The following is a 16,985-nucleotide window of genomic DNA, read 5'->3' as shown; positions in this document are numbered from 1 at the left end:
ATGTTACTTTCCCACCAGCTGTGATGAGAGTTCCAGGTGCTCTACATCCTTATCAACACTTACCATTGTCCATATTTTAATGTTTAGCCATTCTGGTGGGGTGGGGGAGTTTAATTACAGATTTACAGGAAATTGCAAAAATAGTACAGAGAGGTCCCATGTACCTTTCACCCCGTTTCCCCCAAAGGCAGCATCTTGTATAATTATAGTGCAATATCACAACCAACAAATTGGCATTTCTTCTTAAAATCCAAAGCAGTTCTAGTGGATTTCTCTAAAAGTGCGGGATTACACATCATTCCAGCATGGATATGACACCATCAGCCTATTGGACTCATCCCTGTGAACAGTGTGGTTGGTGGACCTGGAGCTGGGTCAGGCCTGAGAAGTCACTATTTGTCTCTGGACCTCTTTGCAGAGCACATTCATCAACAGACCTGCCCTGGGAATCCTGCCTCCGGAGAACTTTGTGGAGAAGCTGCGGGAATCCTTGCTCTCGGTGAGTGGAGTCCATGGGAACGACCCTCTGCTGCTGGGACTCAGCTTCACCTTCTGCCCCGGATCCCCCCTCACCCCTGCCCACACTGGAAAGGCCATCCTGGCCTCTAGGAGGCAACACTAGCAGAAGAAGGAGAGGATTGAGATCCAGAACAATTAGGATGGGGTGTTTCTCCTTCAGTCTTGCTCCTTGTGTTTTTCTATTGTTGTTCACAAAAAAGCACTTTTACTTTTACTTTTGAAGAAAATAAAGGATTCCTGTGTGCAGGAAAAATGGAACTCAGGAAAAATAAATAATTTTTTCCATGACAGGAGGTTTGCCTGTTATTCAACCTGCCTTGATGTTTCTGTTCTGGTTGTTACAATGATTAAAATTATTCAGAACCTCAACTTTTCATCTGCAAAATGTGGGCACCTCAAGGGGTGGCAGTTGCATCAGGAGGGATAGACTGGGCTTTGCTTCACCCTTTATTCCTCTCTGCCCTTCATCCTGGGCTTCTCCACCACCCCAAAAGAGCCCAAGACCACTTTCCCAGGCTAACTACTTCTGGGATGTGTCCAGTTCCCTCCCAGCCTCCTTCTGCCTCCCACAGCTCCAGCTAGAGGAGGAGGAGTCAAGGTGGAGCTGAGCCCAAAGCTATTTCTCTGCCTGCAGGTGGCTCCCAAAGGGATGTCCCAGCTCATTACCATGGCCTGCGGCTCCTGCTCCAATGAAAACGCCTTCAAGACCATCTTCATGTGGTATCGGGTAAGGTTTGAGGCACGAAGACACACACACAGAGGTTCCCCAGCACTCAGCCACACACCTACCCCCTAGTCCTACTGTTTACCCCAACCAGCTGGAGTATGGGACACAGTGACCATGCTCAAAATCCACTGCCTGTATGGGGCTTTTCAAACATCCCTGTGGGGAATGGTGCCAAGAGCCAAGTAAAAAGTACATTCTCAAGAAAAATGAGTTCTGTATTCTTAGCCCCTGGATTGGTCCATGATGGTAATTGTGAGATGCCTGGTGGTCAGGACAATGCAACATTTTCTTCCTGAGGTCATTCTGAAGGTTTTATGTATGTCCAGGCATTGACACACAGCAAATGCACTGATGTACATCCAGGTATTGACATGGGACTGGAGAATTTGAAAGTTTAAGTTCCCAGAGTCAGTTAAACAAGAATAATTGTTTCCTTATGCCTCAGCCCACTTGAAGTTAATAATGCAGCAGCTTGACCACAGTGACTGTTTTATTTCTTCACTCCTCAATCAACACCTAGGAGATGAACTCTTGAGAGTGTTCTCTAATTGTCTGGACTAACTATGGGTCTGACTGGGAGGTGGAAGCCCCTCCTACCACAGAACATCTCTGAGACTTTGTTCTGTTCTTTTTTGTCAGAGCAAGGAAAGGGGTCAAACAGGTTTCTCCAAAGAGGAGCTGGAGACGTGCATGGTCAACCAGGTAAGTGGAGTGGGCCCTTTCTCCTCCTCTAAGAGGGAGGTGCCACAGCCCCCCTCAGGCTGACCATAGTTAATGGACCCTGTCTTTCCCAAATAGTCAGCACAGGCTGCCATAGCAAATGCCATAGACTATGAGGTGGAGGTGGGGTGCTTAAACAAGATACCTGCGTTTTCTCACAGTTATGAGGGCTGGAAGTCCAAGGTGCAGCCAGTTTGGTTGCCCAGGGCAGGCTGTCTTCCTGGCTTGCAGACAGCTGCCTTCTCACTGAGTCCTCCCATGTCAGCGAGTATTGGCAAGCTCTCATGTGCCTCTTTTTGTAAAGAAACTAATGCCATCATGAGAGTTCCCTCATGACCTCATCCAACCCTAATCACCTTCCCAAGGCCCCATGTCCAAATATCATCACACTGAGGTTAGGACTTCAACATATGAATTTGGGAGGACATAAACATTCAGTCCATAACAAGGGGTCCCCAAGCATTCTGCCTCCCTAGTTCATTCCCTCAATATCAAGGCTAAGTGAAGCTCTTCCTGACCCAAGACAACAGTTTCCCAGGGCAACTGCCTGGATTTAACCCACCTAAGAAAGGCTTTAATGTAATCTCTAGAATAATCCAAAATGTCAACACAAATGTGTGTTGAAGGGTATTCACCCCACTGGTGTTTAGAGTAACAATAACCAAAAAGATTGCAAACCACTTAATAAGGAAAGAGGAATTAAGTGTATGGGTTCCCAGAGGCACCAAGGAGGCCACTGTTGGGGCAAAGCAGTAGTGGGGACCACAGGGAAAACCAAGCAGGTAGACCCAAGCTCTGCAGCCAGCTTCAACCAGAGCATGCCTGCCCTTCCCCCTTTCACATGTGCGGTCCCGTTATGATTTAGACAGAAATGTCTGCTCATTTTAAAAAAAGGAATCAAGGGCCACTAAACTCAATTATGCACTACAAACATCCACAACATCCTGCAACAAAAATAGTTAGAAAGGGTTACTCTTTGCCTGGAGACATGTGTACTGTAATTTAGTGAAAAACAGTAGAATGTTAATTGTATGGATACTGTAAATAAATGTACCAGAAATTACTACAAGAAATCCTGGTAACATGTTTATAATAGGATGCCTATGGGTGGTGAGATTGTTTTATTTCATTTTTTCCTTTTGTGCTTTCTTAACTTTTTATTCCTGATCTTGCCTCTTGCTAGCAATAGATTTATACCTTTCTCCATATTCATACAAACCTACATAAAGTTAAGCTCTTTCTTTTTTCTTCTTCTGGCCATGTTTTAAAAGAAAGAGATCTCTGGCTGGCGTAGCTCAGTGGATTGAGTGTGGGCTGTGAACCAAAGTGTCGCAGGTTCGATTCCCAGTCAGGGCACATGCCTGGGTTGCAGGCCACGGCCCCCAGCAACCACACACTGATGTTTCTCTCTCTCTCTATCTCCCTCCCTTCCCTCTCTGAAAATAAATAAATAAAATCTTTTTTTTTAATTATTTTTTTTTAAGATTTTATTTATTTTTTTAGAGAGGGAAGGGAGAGAGGGAGAGGGAGAGAGAAAGAGAGGGAGAGAGAAAGAGAGACATCAATGTGCAGTTGCTGGGGGTTATGGCCTGCAACCCAGGAATGTACCCTGGCTGGGAATCGAACCTGGGAAATAAATAAAATCTTTTAAAAAATAGCATTTAAAAAAAAAAGAAAGATCTTGCGCTACCTCTTTCTCGTTTGATATCTGTGGACATCCTGCAGTATCTTTAGATCTTATTCCTCCCGTTTAATGTGTGCAGCCAAAGATGTGAGACAGTATGTATATATTGAAATACAAAGGAACAAAGGAAATGTTTCCTTTCCTTAAAGGGAAATGACAAGATGATATACTATAGTTTGTGGGAGGAGGTCTTAGAGCTTCTACCAGGGGTCTCAGGTACCTGGTGGAGATCAGCCAGCCTAAAAGCATGCTGTATGAAATTTCCAGAGATGAGGGGGACCCCATGGCTGCCTCTGCAGCATCCTCAGTAGCTCTCCTAGAGTCAGCTTGAAACAGTTCTGATTCCTTGCCTGCTGTGGGGTGAGGCAACAATGCAGCTGTGCCATCCACTGGGGACTGGATATTCAGGTATCTCTCCTGAACACAGGGGCAGCCACCCTGGGAAGACAGAAAGATGGGGGCAGAGGGTCCTCGCTGCCCAGCCTCCCACTCTGATGTAGCAGCCCTGGTCCAAAGGTCTGGGGCTTTCATTCCCTGTGAGGTGCCCTGCTCAGCCTCCTGTCATGGCCCACTTAGCCCACCTGGTTGCTGTGGAAGCCAGAGCAGTTTGGAGTAGGGGGAGAGCCTGTAGGAGTTGGAAGAGCCTGCAGACAGGGGCTGAAAATTCAAAAGCCCCAAGCAGCCCAGCAGGTGATAGCCAGTGATGTAAAGGAGAAAGGCAGGCAGTGGGCCATGGAGCTGCACATTTGCCCAGACTTTAGGCTTGGGTGACAAAAATGAGCCCAAATGATATAGAACTTGAGAGAAGACATTTCAGATACTTAGTGAAATTTCTTAATTAAAATATTTTTTGGAAAAAAGTATATTTTGGCGGGTCATGTGGGCAAAACATCCATTGGCTGGCTATAGAAGTAGGGGTCCAGTTTGTGACTTCAGCCTGAGAAGAGACCCCCAGTTCTTCTGATAGACTTTGGTGTTCCTTCTCTTTCTCAGGGGGGAGCCACAGAGTCCCCTACTTCTCACAACTGTGACTGATGCCCACTATTTCTTGTTTCTAGGCCCCTGGCTGCCCAGACTACAGCATCCTCTCTTTCATGGGTGCATTCCATGGAAGGACCATGGGTAAGGAAGGGCCACTGGGATCCCCAGGTGACACAGTAATAATAGCAGCAACAATAGCAAAGGCTGCCTTTGATCTCACTTTCCCCACCTTGTCTCATTGACTCCAGACCACTCTGCAGAGTGGGGATTGTTATTGCCACTTTGCAGACAGGGAAATAGAGGCTCAGAAAGAAGAGAAACATTCCAAGGCCATACAGTGGCAGAGCCAGGATAAACCATTGTCCCCCTGCCTTCAAAACTTGTGCTTAATCTGTGATGAAGGAGAAAGCTACACACACACACACACACACACACACACACACACAAATGATTCACAGGTTCTTCTTCAGCTTCAGGATGTTATAGGAACTCCCAGGGCAATCGAGGTCTTGGCTTGAAATGCCCATCTTCTGCTTTTTGAGCACTGTTTATTCTATTCCCCTAAGCCAACCAACTGCTCTTCTGTTTTATGGGGAGTCTAGGTTGCCTAGCGACCACACACTCCAAAGCTATTCACAAGATTGACATTCCTTCCTTTGACTGGCCCATTGCACCATTCCCACGGCTGAAATATCCTCTGGAGGAGTTTGTAAAGGAGAACAAACAAGAAGAAGCCCGCTGCCTAGAAGAGGTAACACCCAGACCTTCCAGACCCTTCCCACCTCCCCGTTCCCTTACACTTGCCTCCCCAACACTTCACCCTGGAGAAGAGAACCCAAGAGTTTATCTTGGGCCTGCACAGCACTCCCTGGGAGGGACATAAGGACAGAGAGGCCTCCCATCCCAACATTCCATACTGGGGAAGATAATGACACATTGATTTTGCCACCCAGTGTCCATAACCCCACTTCTGGTACCAATTTTAGTATCATTCAAGTTTCTTTGGAGGTAAGCATCAGTGACTCTAGAATGAGAGAAAATGAATTTATGTGAAGAATATGGGGCAGCTCATGGAAAAAGTTGCACAGGATCCTCTAGTTCACTGTTTTCCAGCCTTCTCTCAAATGATGGGGTTGCATTGGGAGCCTAAGGGTGCAAGGGGCAGGGGAAGGACTGAGTACATTGTAGCCCCTGTTGCCGTGCCTCCCCTTCAACCAGAAGGACCCCCACCCCTTCAATCTGTTCCATATATTGGGCTTCCACGTAAGACACTGGAGGATCCTGTTGCTGGGGAAAATGGCTTTCACTCTTCAGGTTGGGATTTGAGTCTGCATCTTAGGCGTAACATTTGTTTCAAACAATAGTTAATACCTACCAGGTGTGAAGCAAGGTACTAGGTGTGAAGCTAAGTGCGAGGTGCTGGACATTTTGTGGTAAATAAAAGACACAAGATAATGGAGTCTAGCACAGCCTGTCCAATAGAAAAATAAGGCAGGCTACAGATGTCATTGTAGCTTTTCTAATTATCACATCTTTTAAAAGTAAAAAGGAACAAGTGAAATTAATTTTAGTAATATTTTATGGAACCAATACATCCAAAATAGTATCATGTTAACATGTAATTAATACTTAAAAATTATTGATGAGATAGTTTTATATTTTATTATTTGTGTTAAATCTTTGAAATCCTGTGTGTTTTATACTGAGACACATCTCATTTTGGACCAGTTACATTCAAGTGCTCAGTAGCCTCATGTGGTTCGTGGCCATCTTATTAGAGAGTGCCCAATAGTAGGAAACACAGCACTGAACAAATAAGAAAATAAGCATGTAATGACGACTTCCAAACAATTCCCTGAAAGCAAAGAAAAACATCTCAGAACGCCCATGGAGGGACTGGTGGAGAACGAGGCCTAAATCACATCATCCAAACAGAAGGGTTTTTCCTCAGTTCTGCATAACCGAGAAAGATTGTCCTTTGTTATTCTATCTAAGTGTATGGTTTGGGGGTTTTAAATTATGTATATTTATTAAGTTATTAATAAAGTATCACAGTTACTACTCTTTAACTATGTATAAGATGATGCCCATATTGGAACAAGAGTTCAGGAACTATAACTACTTAGAGACAATTGGGTGCTTTTCTTACAACCCTGTCACTGGTAACAGATTTTTAAAAAGTCAATTTCAACTTTATTAACATAACTTACATGCCATAAAATGCAGTCATTTAAATGCCTATAAGTTTAACAAATAAATATGCTCATGTAACCTTCCCTCCAACCAAGGGCATCTTATCAGCCTGGAAAATTTCCTTGGATTCATCTGAAGTCCATCCAGACCCCCATCCCCACCCCATTCTGGGAAAACACTGCTTAGATTTCTATCACTATAGATGAGTTTTGCCTCAGCTTTTTAAACAAACATTCTTCCCAGATTCTGCACAGAAAGGACTCTCCTATCAATAATGATAACAATATCACAATAACAATAGATTCTGTCAGCATGCCCATTGCATAGATCAGGAAAGTGAGGCTCCAGAACATCAAATAATTTGCTCCAAGTTAGCAGTCTGCATCCCCACAGGCGCTAGCACAAATCCTAAGTAGGACACATCCCATCCACACGTGTGGCTTGAAGTGGATATCACAGTGCTCATGGGAAGTGCTCACAAACACGTGTGCAACATAACTTCCAGGGGGTCACGGGACCCCACATGCCCATGCATGGGTGCTGCTCAAGGAGCCTCCACAAGCCATTGTCATTTCACGCTTCGGGGGTCCAGGTGGAGGATCTGATTGTGAAATATCGGAAAAAGAAGAAAACAGTGGCTGGGATCATCGTGGAACCCATCCAGTCTGAGGGTGGAGACAACCACGCGTCTGACGATTTCTTCCGGAAGCTGAGAGACATCTCCAGGAAGGTCAGTGCACTGGCCAAGGCTGGACAGGGCCACAGGCCATTTCCAGCTGTATTCCCAGAACAGAGAGGGTTAGCTTTGGGATCCTTGTAAACTTCCAGATGTTCAGAGGCTACATGTTGGCCTCACGGGTAGAGAAGTTGGGAGTAGGGGGCAAGACAGAGAATTCTTCCCTGAAATCTTACTGCAAAACCAGCCTCCATCCAGCCATGCCTTCTTAGTCAGGCTTTCTTAATCAGGGCATTCCTGGGAAGAGACTCCACCCTTCCCTTTCTAGAGACCCCACCTCAACTTTCAGCCCAGTGTGGCCCACATTCAGCAGACGCAAAATGAACAGACTTTATATTAATATTGTGTTTATTTTATGTCCTGCATATACAAATGGCACATCCAACCAGCAAGTTCATAGATGAAGGTTATACATGACTTGATTTAAACAAAATGCGAAGTAAAGAACAGTTCTGGTGATGAGCAGAACTGCCAAACGTGATGGCAGATGTTTGGGAGACAGGGCCAGGCCTCACTGTGGGGCCGTGTTTCCTCCAGAGTAGGTCAGCTTGCTCAGGGACTGAAGCCAAGTGAAATGCTACCATGCTTTGGATCAGGGCTTGTTCAGCATTCTGGTTTGGCTCAGGCTCAGAAACAAGAGGACATGTTCAGACACAGCTCTGGTGGGACTGTCTGCTTAAGCATTTGTTTAGTTTTGCCCAACAACAAGGACTTGGCTTGCAGTTTAGAAAGCACCAACTCTGGCTGGATGACTGGGTCAGAGGTTGGTCGATTGTGGTGGGGGCGTGTTTCTCCCCCCTCTCTCTCCAGCATGGCTGTGCCTTCTTGGTGGATGAGGTCCAGACAGGAGGGGGCTGCACTGGCAAGTTCTGGGCCCACGAGCACTGGGGCCTGGATGACCCTGCAGATGTGATGACCTTCAGCAAGAAGATGATGACTGGGGGCTTTTTCCACAAGGAGGAGTTTAGGCCAAATGCCGTGAGTGCCTAATCCACCCTTCTCTCTCCTTTCTGGGACACAGGAGGGAGATAGGTGAAGTACTATTGCTTTCTCAAACCTGAGCCTTCCTCACAACCAGAAACTAAGTGGACACTTAATGTGTCACAGAAGTTTTCTAAGTGCCAATTCTTATCAATTTAATTAACCAGGGATTTCAATCACCCCCACTCTCTGCAGGGCTGACATCACATCTGTCTATTGTCAGTCTTCTACTTTTTCTGCGTGTTAATAACTGCTGCTGTAAACTGAGCATTTACTCTGTGCCTGGCACTTCTAAGTACTCTTGTACTTTTATCTCTACAACAATCTAGCTCTTAGCTACTACACTGTACTACCACAAGTAATGTGGATTCTCATAAACACACACACACAGTTATCAGGGACTTAGGATCCTTCCTCCTACCATTCCTGCATGTAGTTTCCACCCTTGAGAATGCTTTATGGTCCAAAGAGGCTACTAGAACTCCAACCATCACATCCCATTCTAGGCAGTAGAAAGGAAAAAGGAGGGAAGCACAAAGTGAGCCTCCCCTTACTTCTAGAGGCTTTCCCTGAAATCCCACAACTCTTCTAACACTCTGACTCAGATCTGGTCACATGGCCACTCCTAACTGCAAAAGAAGCTGGGAAGTAAGTTTTAGTTGGCTGCATTGACATCCTGAGTAATTCATGGAAGAATAAACTGGGTCATCTTTGAAGGACAGACTGCCATCAATCCACTCCTGAGTCCACCACCTGTGCAGTTTTTTTCTGGAAATCACTTAACTTCTCAGAACCTTAGTTTTCTCCTCTATAAAATGATGATTAATAGTTAAGGGCCATCTATCTTGATTTCCCCAGGACTGAGGGATTTCCCAGCATATGAGGAATTGGCCTCTGTGTGACCAAATATAATACCTCCTACAGAGTTGTTGTTATGGAGAGAATTCAATGAGATAATATGTGTAATCCCTCCCAGCTCTTCCTTAGTAGACACTCACTGAGTTTGTCTCTCTCTTAAACTGGGGGGAGGGGGGGAGGCAGAGGGGCAAGGTGTGTCTGGAGGGCGTGGGCCCCTGAAGGGTGTGCCCATGAGTGAACCTTTCCAACACCCCATGCTTTGTTCCAGCCATACCGGATCTTTAATACCTGGCTGGGCGACCCGTCCAAGAACCTGCTGCTGGCTGAGGTCATCAGTGTCATCAAGCGGGAGGACCTGCTGAATAACGCAGCCCATGCTGGGAAGGCTCTGCTCACAGGGCTGCTAGACCTCCAGGTACCCACCCAACTCTGCCACACCCCAGCTCTCCCACGACCCCACCCATACATAGCTCCCACAGTCCCCAGGCCAGCATCTGAGCCCTCTAGCATGGCAGCACACCTGCTCCTTCAGCAGGTGCAGAGGCAGCAGCTCGGAGGACCACCCCTTGTCCCTAGGCAGGGGTGCCAGATTTAGCAAATTACAACATAAAATGCCAGTTTAATTTGAAAAACAGAAACTTTTTTTTAGCATAAAAGTATACCCCGTGCAACATTTGGGACATACTTATACTAAAAAGTGACATTATTTATCTGAAATCCAAATTTAACTGGGCACCCTGTATTTTATCTAACAACCCTAACTCAGAACAAGTTGAACTTAGAAAAATATGATCATTCCCATTTTCTTCATGAGAAAAGGAGACTTGGGGAGGTGAGAAGCAGCAAGGGGGCCAGATTTTAAACCCAGATATGCCTGATTGTTAAGACAACATAGACCCTGTGGGTAAAATTCCTTTTTTAAAAATTACATTTTATTCATTAAGCTACTACAGTTGTCCCAAATTTTTCCCCTTTGCCCTCCTTCACTCAGTACCCCACTTCCTCAGTCAAGTCACCATTGTTCATGTTCATGGCTCATGCATATAAGTTCATTGGTTACTGTACTTCCTCTACTGTACCTGACATCCTCATAGCTATTCTGTGGCTATCTATTTGTACTTCTTAATCTCCTCACCTCTTCACCCAATTCCCCCATACCAGCCCCCATCTGGCAACCATCAAAATGCAATCCATATCCATGATTCTGTCTCTATTCTTGTTTGCTTAGTTTGTTTTTTAGATTCAAGTATTGATAGGTATGTAATTTTTGTCATTTTATTGTTCATAGTTTTGATATTCTTTTTTTTAAGATTATTATTTATTTAATTTTAGAGGGGGGGGGAGGGAGGGAGAAAAAGAGGGAGAGAGACATCAATGTGTGGTTGCCTTTCATGCATTCCCAGCTGGGGACCTGGCTTGCAACCCAGGCATGTACCATGACTGGGAATCAGACCAGGGACCCTTTGGATCGCAGGCCAGCACTCAATCCTCTGAGGCACACCAGCTAGTGTGATTTTTTTTTAATTAAGTCCCTTTAACATTTCATGTAATAATGGTTTGGTGATGATAAACTTCTTTAGTTTTCTCTTGTCTGGGAAGCTCTTTATCTGCCCTTTGATTCTAGATGATAGCTTTGCTGGGTAGAGAAATCTTGGCTGTAGGTCCCTGCTTTTCATGACTTTGAATATTTCTTGGCCAATGTCTTCTAGCCTGTAGAGTTTCTTTTAAGAAATTAGCTGATAGTCTTGTAGGAACTCTGCTGTAGGTAACTACTTTTCTCTTGCTGCTTTTAAGATCCTCTCTTTATCTTTAACCTTTGGCCTTTTAATTATTATGTGTCTTAGGGTGGGCCTCTTTGCATCCACCTTGTTTGAGACTCTGTGCTTCCTGGACTTGCAAGTCTGTTTCCTTCACCATATTAGGGAATTTTTCTTTCATTATTTTTTCAAGTAGTTTTCCAATTCCTTGCTCTTCTTCTGGTACCCCTATGATGAGAATGTTGGACCTCTTAAAGTTGCCCCAGAGGCTGCTTATACTTTTCTCATTCTTTTGGATTCTTCTTTCTTCTTGTTGTTCTGATTTTTTGTGTTTTGCTTCCTTATGTCCCAAATTATTGATTTGATTCTTGGCTTCATTTATTCTACTGTTGTTTTCCTATAACTTGTTCTTTATTTCAATTAGTGAATCCTTCATTTCTGACTGGATCTTTTTTATGCCATTGAGGTCCTCACTATGTTCCTTGAACATCCTTATAACTAGTGTTTTGAACCCTGCATCTGATATATTGCTAACTCCATTTCATTTAGATCTGTTTCTGGAGTTTTGATCTGTTCTTTCATTTGGGCCATGTTTCTTTATCTCCTCATTTTAGCAGCCTCCTTATGTTTGTTTCCATTATTAGATAGAGTTACTCTGACTCTGTGTCTTGGTAGTATGGCCGAACATAGTAGGTGTCCTGTAGGGTCCAGTTGCACAGTCTCCCCATCACAAAAGCTGGGTTCTCAAGGTGTGCCTGTTGTGTGGGCTGAGTATACCCTCTTGTTGTAGTTGAGCCTTGATGGCTGTTAGCAGGTCAATGGGAAGAATTTACCAAGGCCAGTCACCTGCAAGGATTGGCTGTGACCACTGAGCACCAACCCCAGCCCTCCATGGAGTATCAGCTGTACTGGGACAGTGTGGTGGTGCTCTGATGTGGTCTGTAGCTATCCACTGGTTGTACTAGCCCTTGGGTCTCCTGGGTGGTGCAGGCCAAGCTCAGCCCCCACCTATGTTTTGCCAGAGCTACCCTCTTGAGCTATTAAGCACTCTGAAATTGTTGCTACTTGTACTGGGCTTGGAGATTCCCAGGTGAAGCCATGCTGTGAACTAGGCTCACTTCTACTAGTGCTGGGCTTGGGGCTCACTGAGGCCAGCTACTGCTTATTTGCTATGATGTAGGAAGTTGTGAAGGATGAGCCAAAGACAGCCATTCATATGGAAAAGCAGAATGGTGGGCCATAAGTTGGATGGGGTAGAGTCTCTGGGGATCTGTAAAGTAGGTTAAACAATGGTAGCCAGGTTGACGGAGTCTCAGATATGGTACCATCCTGCCAGCTGTGTGGGAAGAGTGTTTAGAAAAGGGACAGTCGCCTCTGCTCACTTTGATGCCAGGCACTTCAGTTTCTCCCAGTACTGCACTGGTGCCTTTCAAGCTGCTACCCCAGTGCCAAAGCTCAGAAGGAGTGAGTCTGAGAAAGTGAGTCTTTTTGTGGGTGATTTAAGAGAAACTGCTTGAAGGTCCAGCAGTCTCTTCCACCAACTAAATCCCCACTGGATTTTGTAGCCAAAAGTTGTGGGAACTTATCTTCCTGGAACTGGGCTGGGGGCCCTGGTATGATGCTGGGACTCCTTGCTCCTGAGTTATCCCTTCCAAATATTTATCCACCACACATGGGTGAGAGACCAACCCGTTCTGTGTGGGCCCCTCCTACCAGTCTGTGTGAGTGTGGTTTCTTTAATTTGATAGTTGTGAGACTTCTATTCAACTTGATTTCTGACAGTTCTAAGTGATGGTTGTTCTATATTTTAGTTCCAATTTTGATGTGGTTGTGCAAACAGGTGAGCCATGTCTACCTATGCCACCATCTTTACCAGAAGCCCTCCTTTTGTTTTCTTGGAGTGGATTTGCATTTGAATTGAGGTTGGGCAGGAGCAGCCACTTGAGAAAACCTCTTCAATGGGTCAGGCCCTTCCTTCCTGACAGGGTACTCTTTCACTGTCCTCCAGTGGGGTAGGAGAAATGACTGGTGTCCTTTATTTCCCTGGTTGATGTCTGGGTCCTGGTTACAGATGCTGATGCAGCCAGGGTCCAGCCTGGTGGGGATCTGGTTGTTCTGGGCTATCACAAACATGGCTGCTTCCTGTCCAGATCTGAAGACAGTGTTTCCCAAAGAGGTGTCTACTGATGGTTCTTGGCACCAGTTCAGCTGCCAACAAGAACCCTCTATTTGGAGTGAGGTAAAAAATGGAACTTTTTCAGTGCAAAATAGCTCAAGTATGACACAGTATGTCTGTGAGGCTGCCCAGGGTCCAGGCCCCTCTCTAACCACCCAGCTCTGCTCTGCTTGTTCTGTTCAGCCTAGAATCACAGGTGGAAAGGGAAAGTACACTCTCACAGCCAGAGGGAAGCTGGCTTATATAGACAGATGTCCCCATTGCTGGCCTCTGATTGGTCTGTCCTAATGCAAATGAGGGATCCAAATCATCACAGTTTGATTGGTCCAACAGCACTGTCCTGATTGGTCAGAATCAAGATTGGATAAGGAAAGCTTCAATCTCAATGCTTGAAATAGTATTCCAGGAATTTCTTTATAAAGGCTGGCTTAGGTGGCACAAACTGTGCAGACAGGCAATTTGGCACAGAGGCAAGTAGTTCTGGGTAGCCATCCATATGGAAAAGCAGATTGCTGGGCCATAAGTCGGATTTTTCCCTGGATAGGCTTTTCCCTGAGGTGCAGTTTGCATGAGAGGCCCCAGCATAGAAGTGGCTGCTAGGCTCTAGGTCTTTTGTTTCTTTGTTTGCTTGTTTTTAATTTGAGTCAAGTTAGTCTCCAGAACCCTTCTTAGTAGATGTCTTCTTTCTCAGGGTGCATAGTGGGTTCCATATGTAGGACAGTGCCACAAAAAAAGGCTTCCATGGACACATCCTAGAGCTAAGACTAACATCTTGCTTTTAGGAGCCCTGAGCTGGCTCATTTAAGGAGTGGAAGCAGTACTCATCCTTATCAGAGCCTTACAAACCTATAAGCAGAAAGGGGATATGATTACAGGAATGCCCTAAAACAAGAAACTAGACAAATGGGTGAGACAGAAGGATGCATGTAGACATAAGGCCTAGAGGAAACAATTAAAGGCATTCAGGAAGGAGTACATGGGGATTTCTACTCCTGCATTAAATAATCAAAGAGTTACTGTGTGTGTGTGTCACAAGAGCCACAAAGGGGTGTCCAGATGGATGGGACCTTGTTTCTGGCCTCCACACTCTGATGGGAGACAGGAGTGTGTTCATATCACTGGTTCCCAGTCACTTAGCAAGAGCAAGGATGAATAGGGTGAGTGCTGGTGTGACTTCTGTGCCTCATTTCCTCTACTGTGGAGACCAAAATGGGTCCTTCATTAGCAGTGTGGGGGTTCAAGATCATGTGTATAAGTGCCTAGCAGAGTTCCTAGAATATCTGTGGGGCCTTTATTATCACCCCAATGCCTACCAAGGGGCTGTAACAAAATGACACTTGTCCCCCATCTCTGCCTCCAGTACCTGAAATTATTGTGGGTTGTCCAACCCCTGTTTGCTGTCCTTCACATGGATGATGGAGAGTGGGGGATAACCAAGATCCTTTACTCTGGGAGGCTGTATTCACTTCCTGGAGCTGCTGTAACAAACTACTACAAACCAGGTGGCTTAAAATAAGAATTTGTTTTCATCATTCTGGAAGCCAGAAGTCTGAAATCAAGGTATCGGTAGCCTTGATTCTTTCTGGAGGCTCTGAGACAACATCCATCCCAGGCCAGTCTGCTGGATTCTCGTGGTTGCTGGTATTCCTTGGCTCATAACTGCTTCCCTGTCATCTTTGCTTCTGTTCTCACATGGAGTTCTCCCCTCTCTGTATGTGTCTAAGGCCAAATTTCTCTTTTCTTATAAGAATGCCAATTGTTGGATTTAGGGCACCCACCCTAATCCAGTATAACCTCATTTAACCTAAATACATCAGCAAAGAACCTATTTGCAAACAAGGTCACACTCACAAGTTCTAAGTCAACATACATTTGGGGAGGGGCCACTATCCATCCCATTACAACTCCCAACCTCAGAGCCTTGAATATGAGCTTTTTCTCTTAGAAGAATCAATCACCATTTTTCTAGAAGAACTGCTAATAAACAAAGATGGCTGACATCTGTTGAGTGCCTACCAAGTGGCAGGCCCTGGGCTTAGGACCTGGTCTCACTAAAATCTTACCACAGCACATTGGGATCAGTAGCATTTTTATCCTTCAGTTTACAGAAGAGGAAACTGAGACACAGGCCACTTAAATGACTTGCCCAAGAGTGAATGGTGAGAAAGGGACCAAGGTTTTCAACCCAGGACTGAATGTCAAGGTTTTCAACCCAGCCCGGAAGGTCTCTAGAACCAGAGCTCTGAACCTCACAGTGGTCTTACCAGTCCATGAAGAGGTCCAAAGGCTGGACCCTGGGATTCATTTGAGGAACCACAACCACTGATCTGGCTGCTACATGGTAACAGACTTTGGTGCCAGCCTTGTTTTCCCCATTTCAGGCCCGGTACCCCCAGTTCATCAGCAGAGTAAGAGGACGAGGCACCTTCTGCTCTTTCGACACTCCAGATGAATCCATACGGAATAAACTCATTTTAATAGCCAGAAACAAAGGTAAGATGACCAAAAGTGGAAGGTGGGCTTAATCGGTGCCCCACGTTACCCTGGCAGGGGAGGGCAAATGGTACACAGAAGAAGAGACACTCTGAATGTTCTTTCTCAAGAGAAAAGAAAATTACTACGGGGATTTCCCTGTGCATTAATTCATTCACCAAATATTCACCAAGATGACTGGCAGCAACACTAGAGACATAATGATGAGCAAGACCACAATGGCCCCTTCCTTCAAGGAGCTTACACTCTAGTAGGAAGAGGGGACATTGAAGAGAATATTTCATAAACAACTGGCTGCATTTATAAATCCTAGGAAAGAGGAAAAAGGCCTACAGGAGTGAATAGCTGGGGGAAAAGTCTAGAAAATCAGGGAATGCTTCCTTGAGGAAGTGGCATTTTACCTTATGCCTTGACAAATGGACAGGGTTTGGCTCAGTGCAGAAGGTCAGGAAGAGCATTCCAAGCAAAAGAGGGACACATACAATTAGCTGAAGCAGGATGGAGCTGGAGAAACTAAAAGAATGGGGTATAATTGGGGACCAATGGCCTAGGGGATGAAGTTGGGGAGGGGCTCTCAGGCCCACATGGTATCCACCTGTGGATCATTTTAAAGATTCTGGACTTTTTCCTAAGAGCTATGAGAGGCCATGGGAGAATTTTAAGTGGGGGAATACAGTGGTGAGGTGAGAACACCTACTATGTGTTGAGCATGGTCTTTCACTAGTACCATTTTATGGAACCCATGTACCAGCCCTGAAGGGCAGGGATGATTTGCCTCCTCCTTACAAGAGAAAACTGAGTTTCAGAGATGCTGAGCAACCAAGACAAGGACACCCAGCAAGTCAATGGTAAAGTCACCCTGTAAAATAAGGTCTGTCCCTCTTGAGAGACAGCTGAGCCCCACATGCATGCTTCTAACCTGCCTTATCTTTTCTAATTTACTTGTTTGCTCATTTTCTTTCTCCCCACACCATGAGTTTCTGGAAGGCAAGTACTTTGTCTCAGGTTTTCTCTACCACCAGACCTAGTAAGGGGTAGCAGAGCAGGCATTCAAAATTGGAAAGAAGGAGGGAAGGAAAAGAATGCAGGTGGGGTGGATGAAGGAAAAGAGAGAGGTAATGCAGATGGCTGGATGGATGGAAGGAAGGCCAGCCAGAAGC

General features: G+C 45.3%; 1 protein-coding gene and 1 long non-coding RNA gene across 3 annotated transcripts in view; one reads left to right on the top strand and one right to left on the bottom strand.

The window, feature by feature from the left end:
- The window catches only part of LOC114498673 (4-aminobutyrate aminotransferase, mitochondrial), an 87,945-nt gene that overhangs the window by 67,640 nt on the left and 3,320 nt on the right, over positions 1-16,985 (top strand). For both annotated transcript variants that reach the window (XM_028514799.2, XM_036020944.1), the window contains exons 7-15: positions 419-499; positions 1,154-1,246; positions 1,886-1,948; positions 4,709-4,772; positions 5,234-5,382; positions 7,417-7,554; positions 8,371-8,538; positions 9,668-9,814; positions 15,714-15,825. In XM_028514799.2, coding sequence (XP_028370600.1) covers positions 419-499; positions 1,154-1,246; positions 1,886-1,948; positions 4,709-4,772; positions 5,234-5,382; positions 7,417-7,554; positions 8,371-8,538; positions 9,668-9,814; positions 15,714-15,825 — 1,015 coding nt within the window. The remainder of the gene's footprint in view (positions 1-418; positions 500-1,153; positions 1,247-1,885; positions 1,949-4,708; positions 4,773-5,233; positions 5,383-7,416; positions 7,555-8,370; positions 8,539-9,667; positions 9,815-15,713; positions 15,826-16,985) is intronic.
- On the bottom strand, positions 110-4,702 carry LOC118499582. The gene is made up of 2 exons (XR_004902076.1): positions 3,871-4,702; positions 110-698 (listed from the first exon to the last, which is right to left on the bottom strand). It is a non-coding gene; the product is annotated as an uncharacterized LOC118499582 (long non-coding RNA).

Source organism: Phyllostomus discolor, chromosome 3 (genome assembly GCF_004126475.2).
Source record: "Phyllostomus discolor isolate MPI-MPIP mPhyDis1 chromosome 3, mPhyDis1.pri.v3, whole genome shotgun sequence".
NCBI classification, from domain to species: Eukaryota; Metazoa; Chordata; class Mammalia; order Chiroptera; family Phyllostomidae; genus Phyllostomus; species Phyllostomus discolor.
The sequence above is the reverse complement of the archived record's forward strand: the minus strand, read 5'-3'. Positions and strand labels throughout refer to the sequence as shown.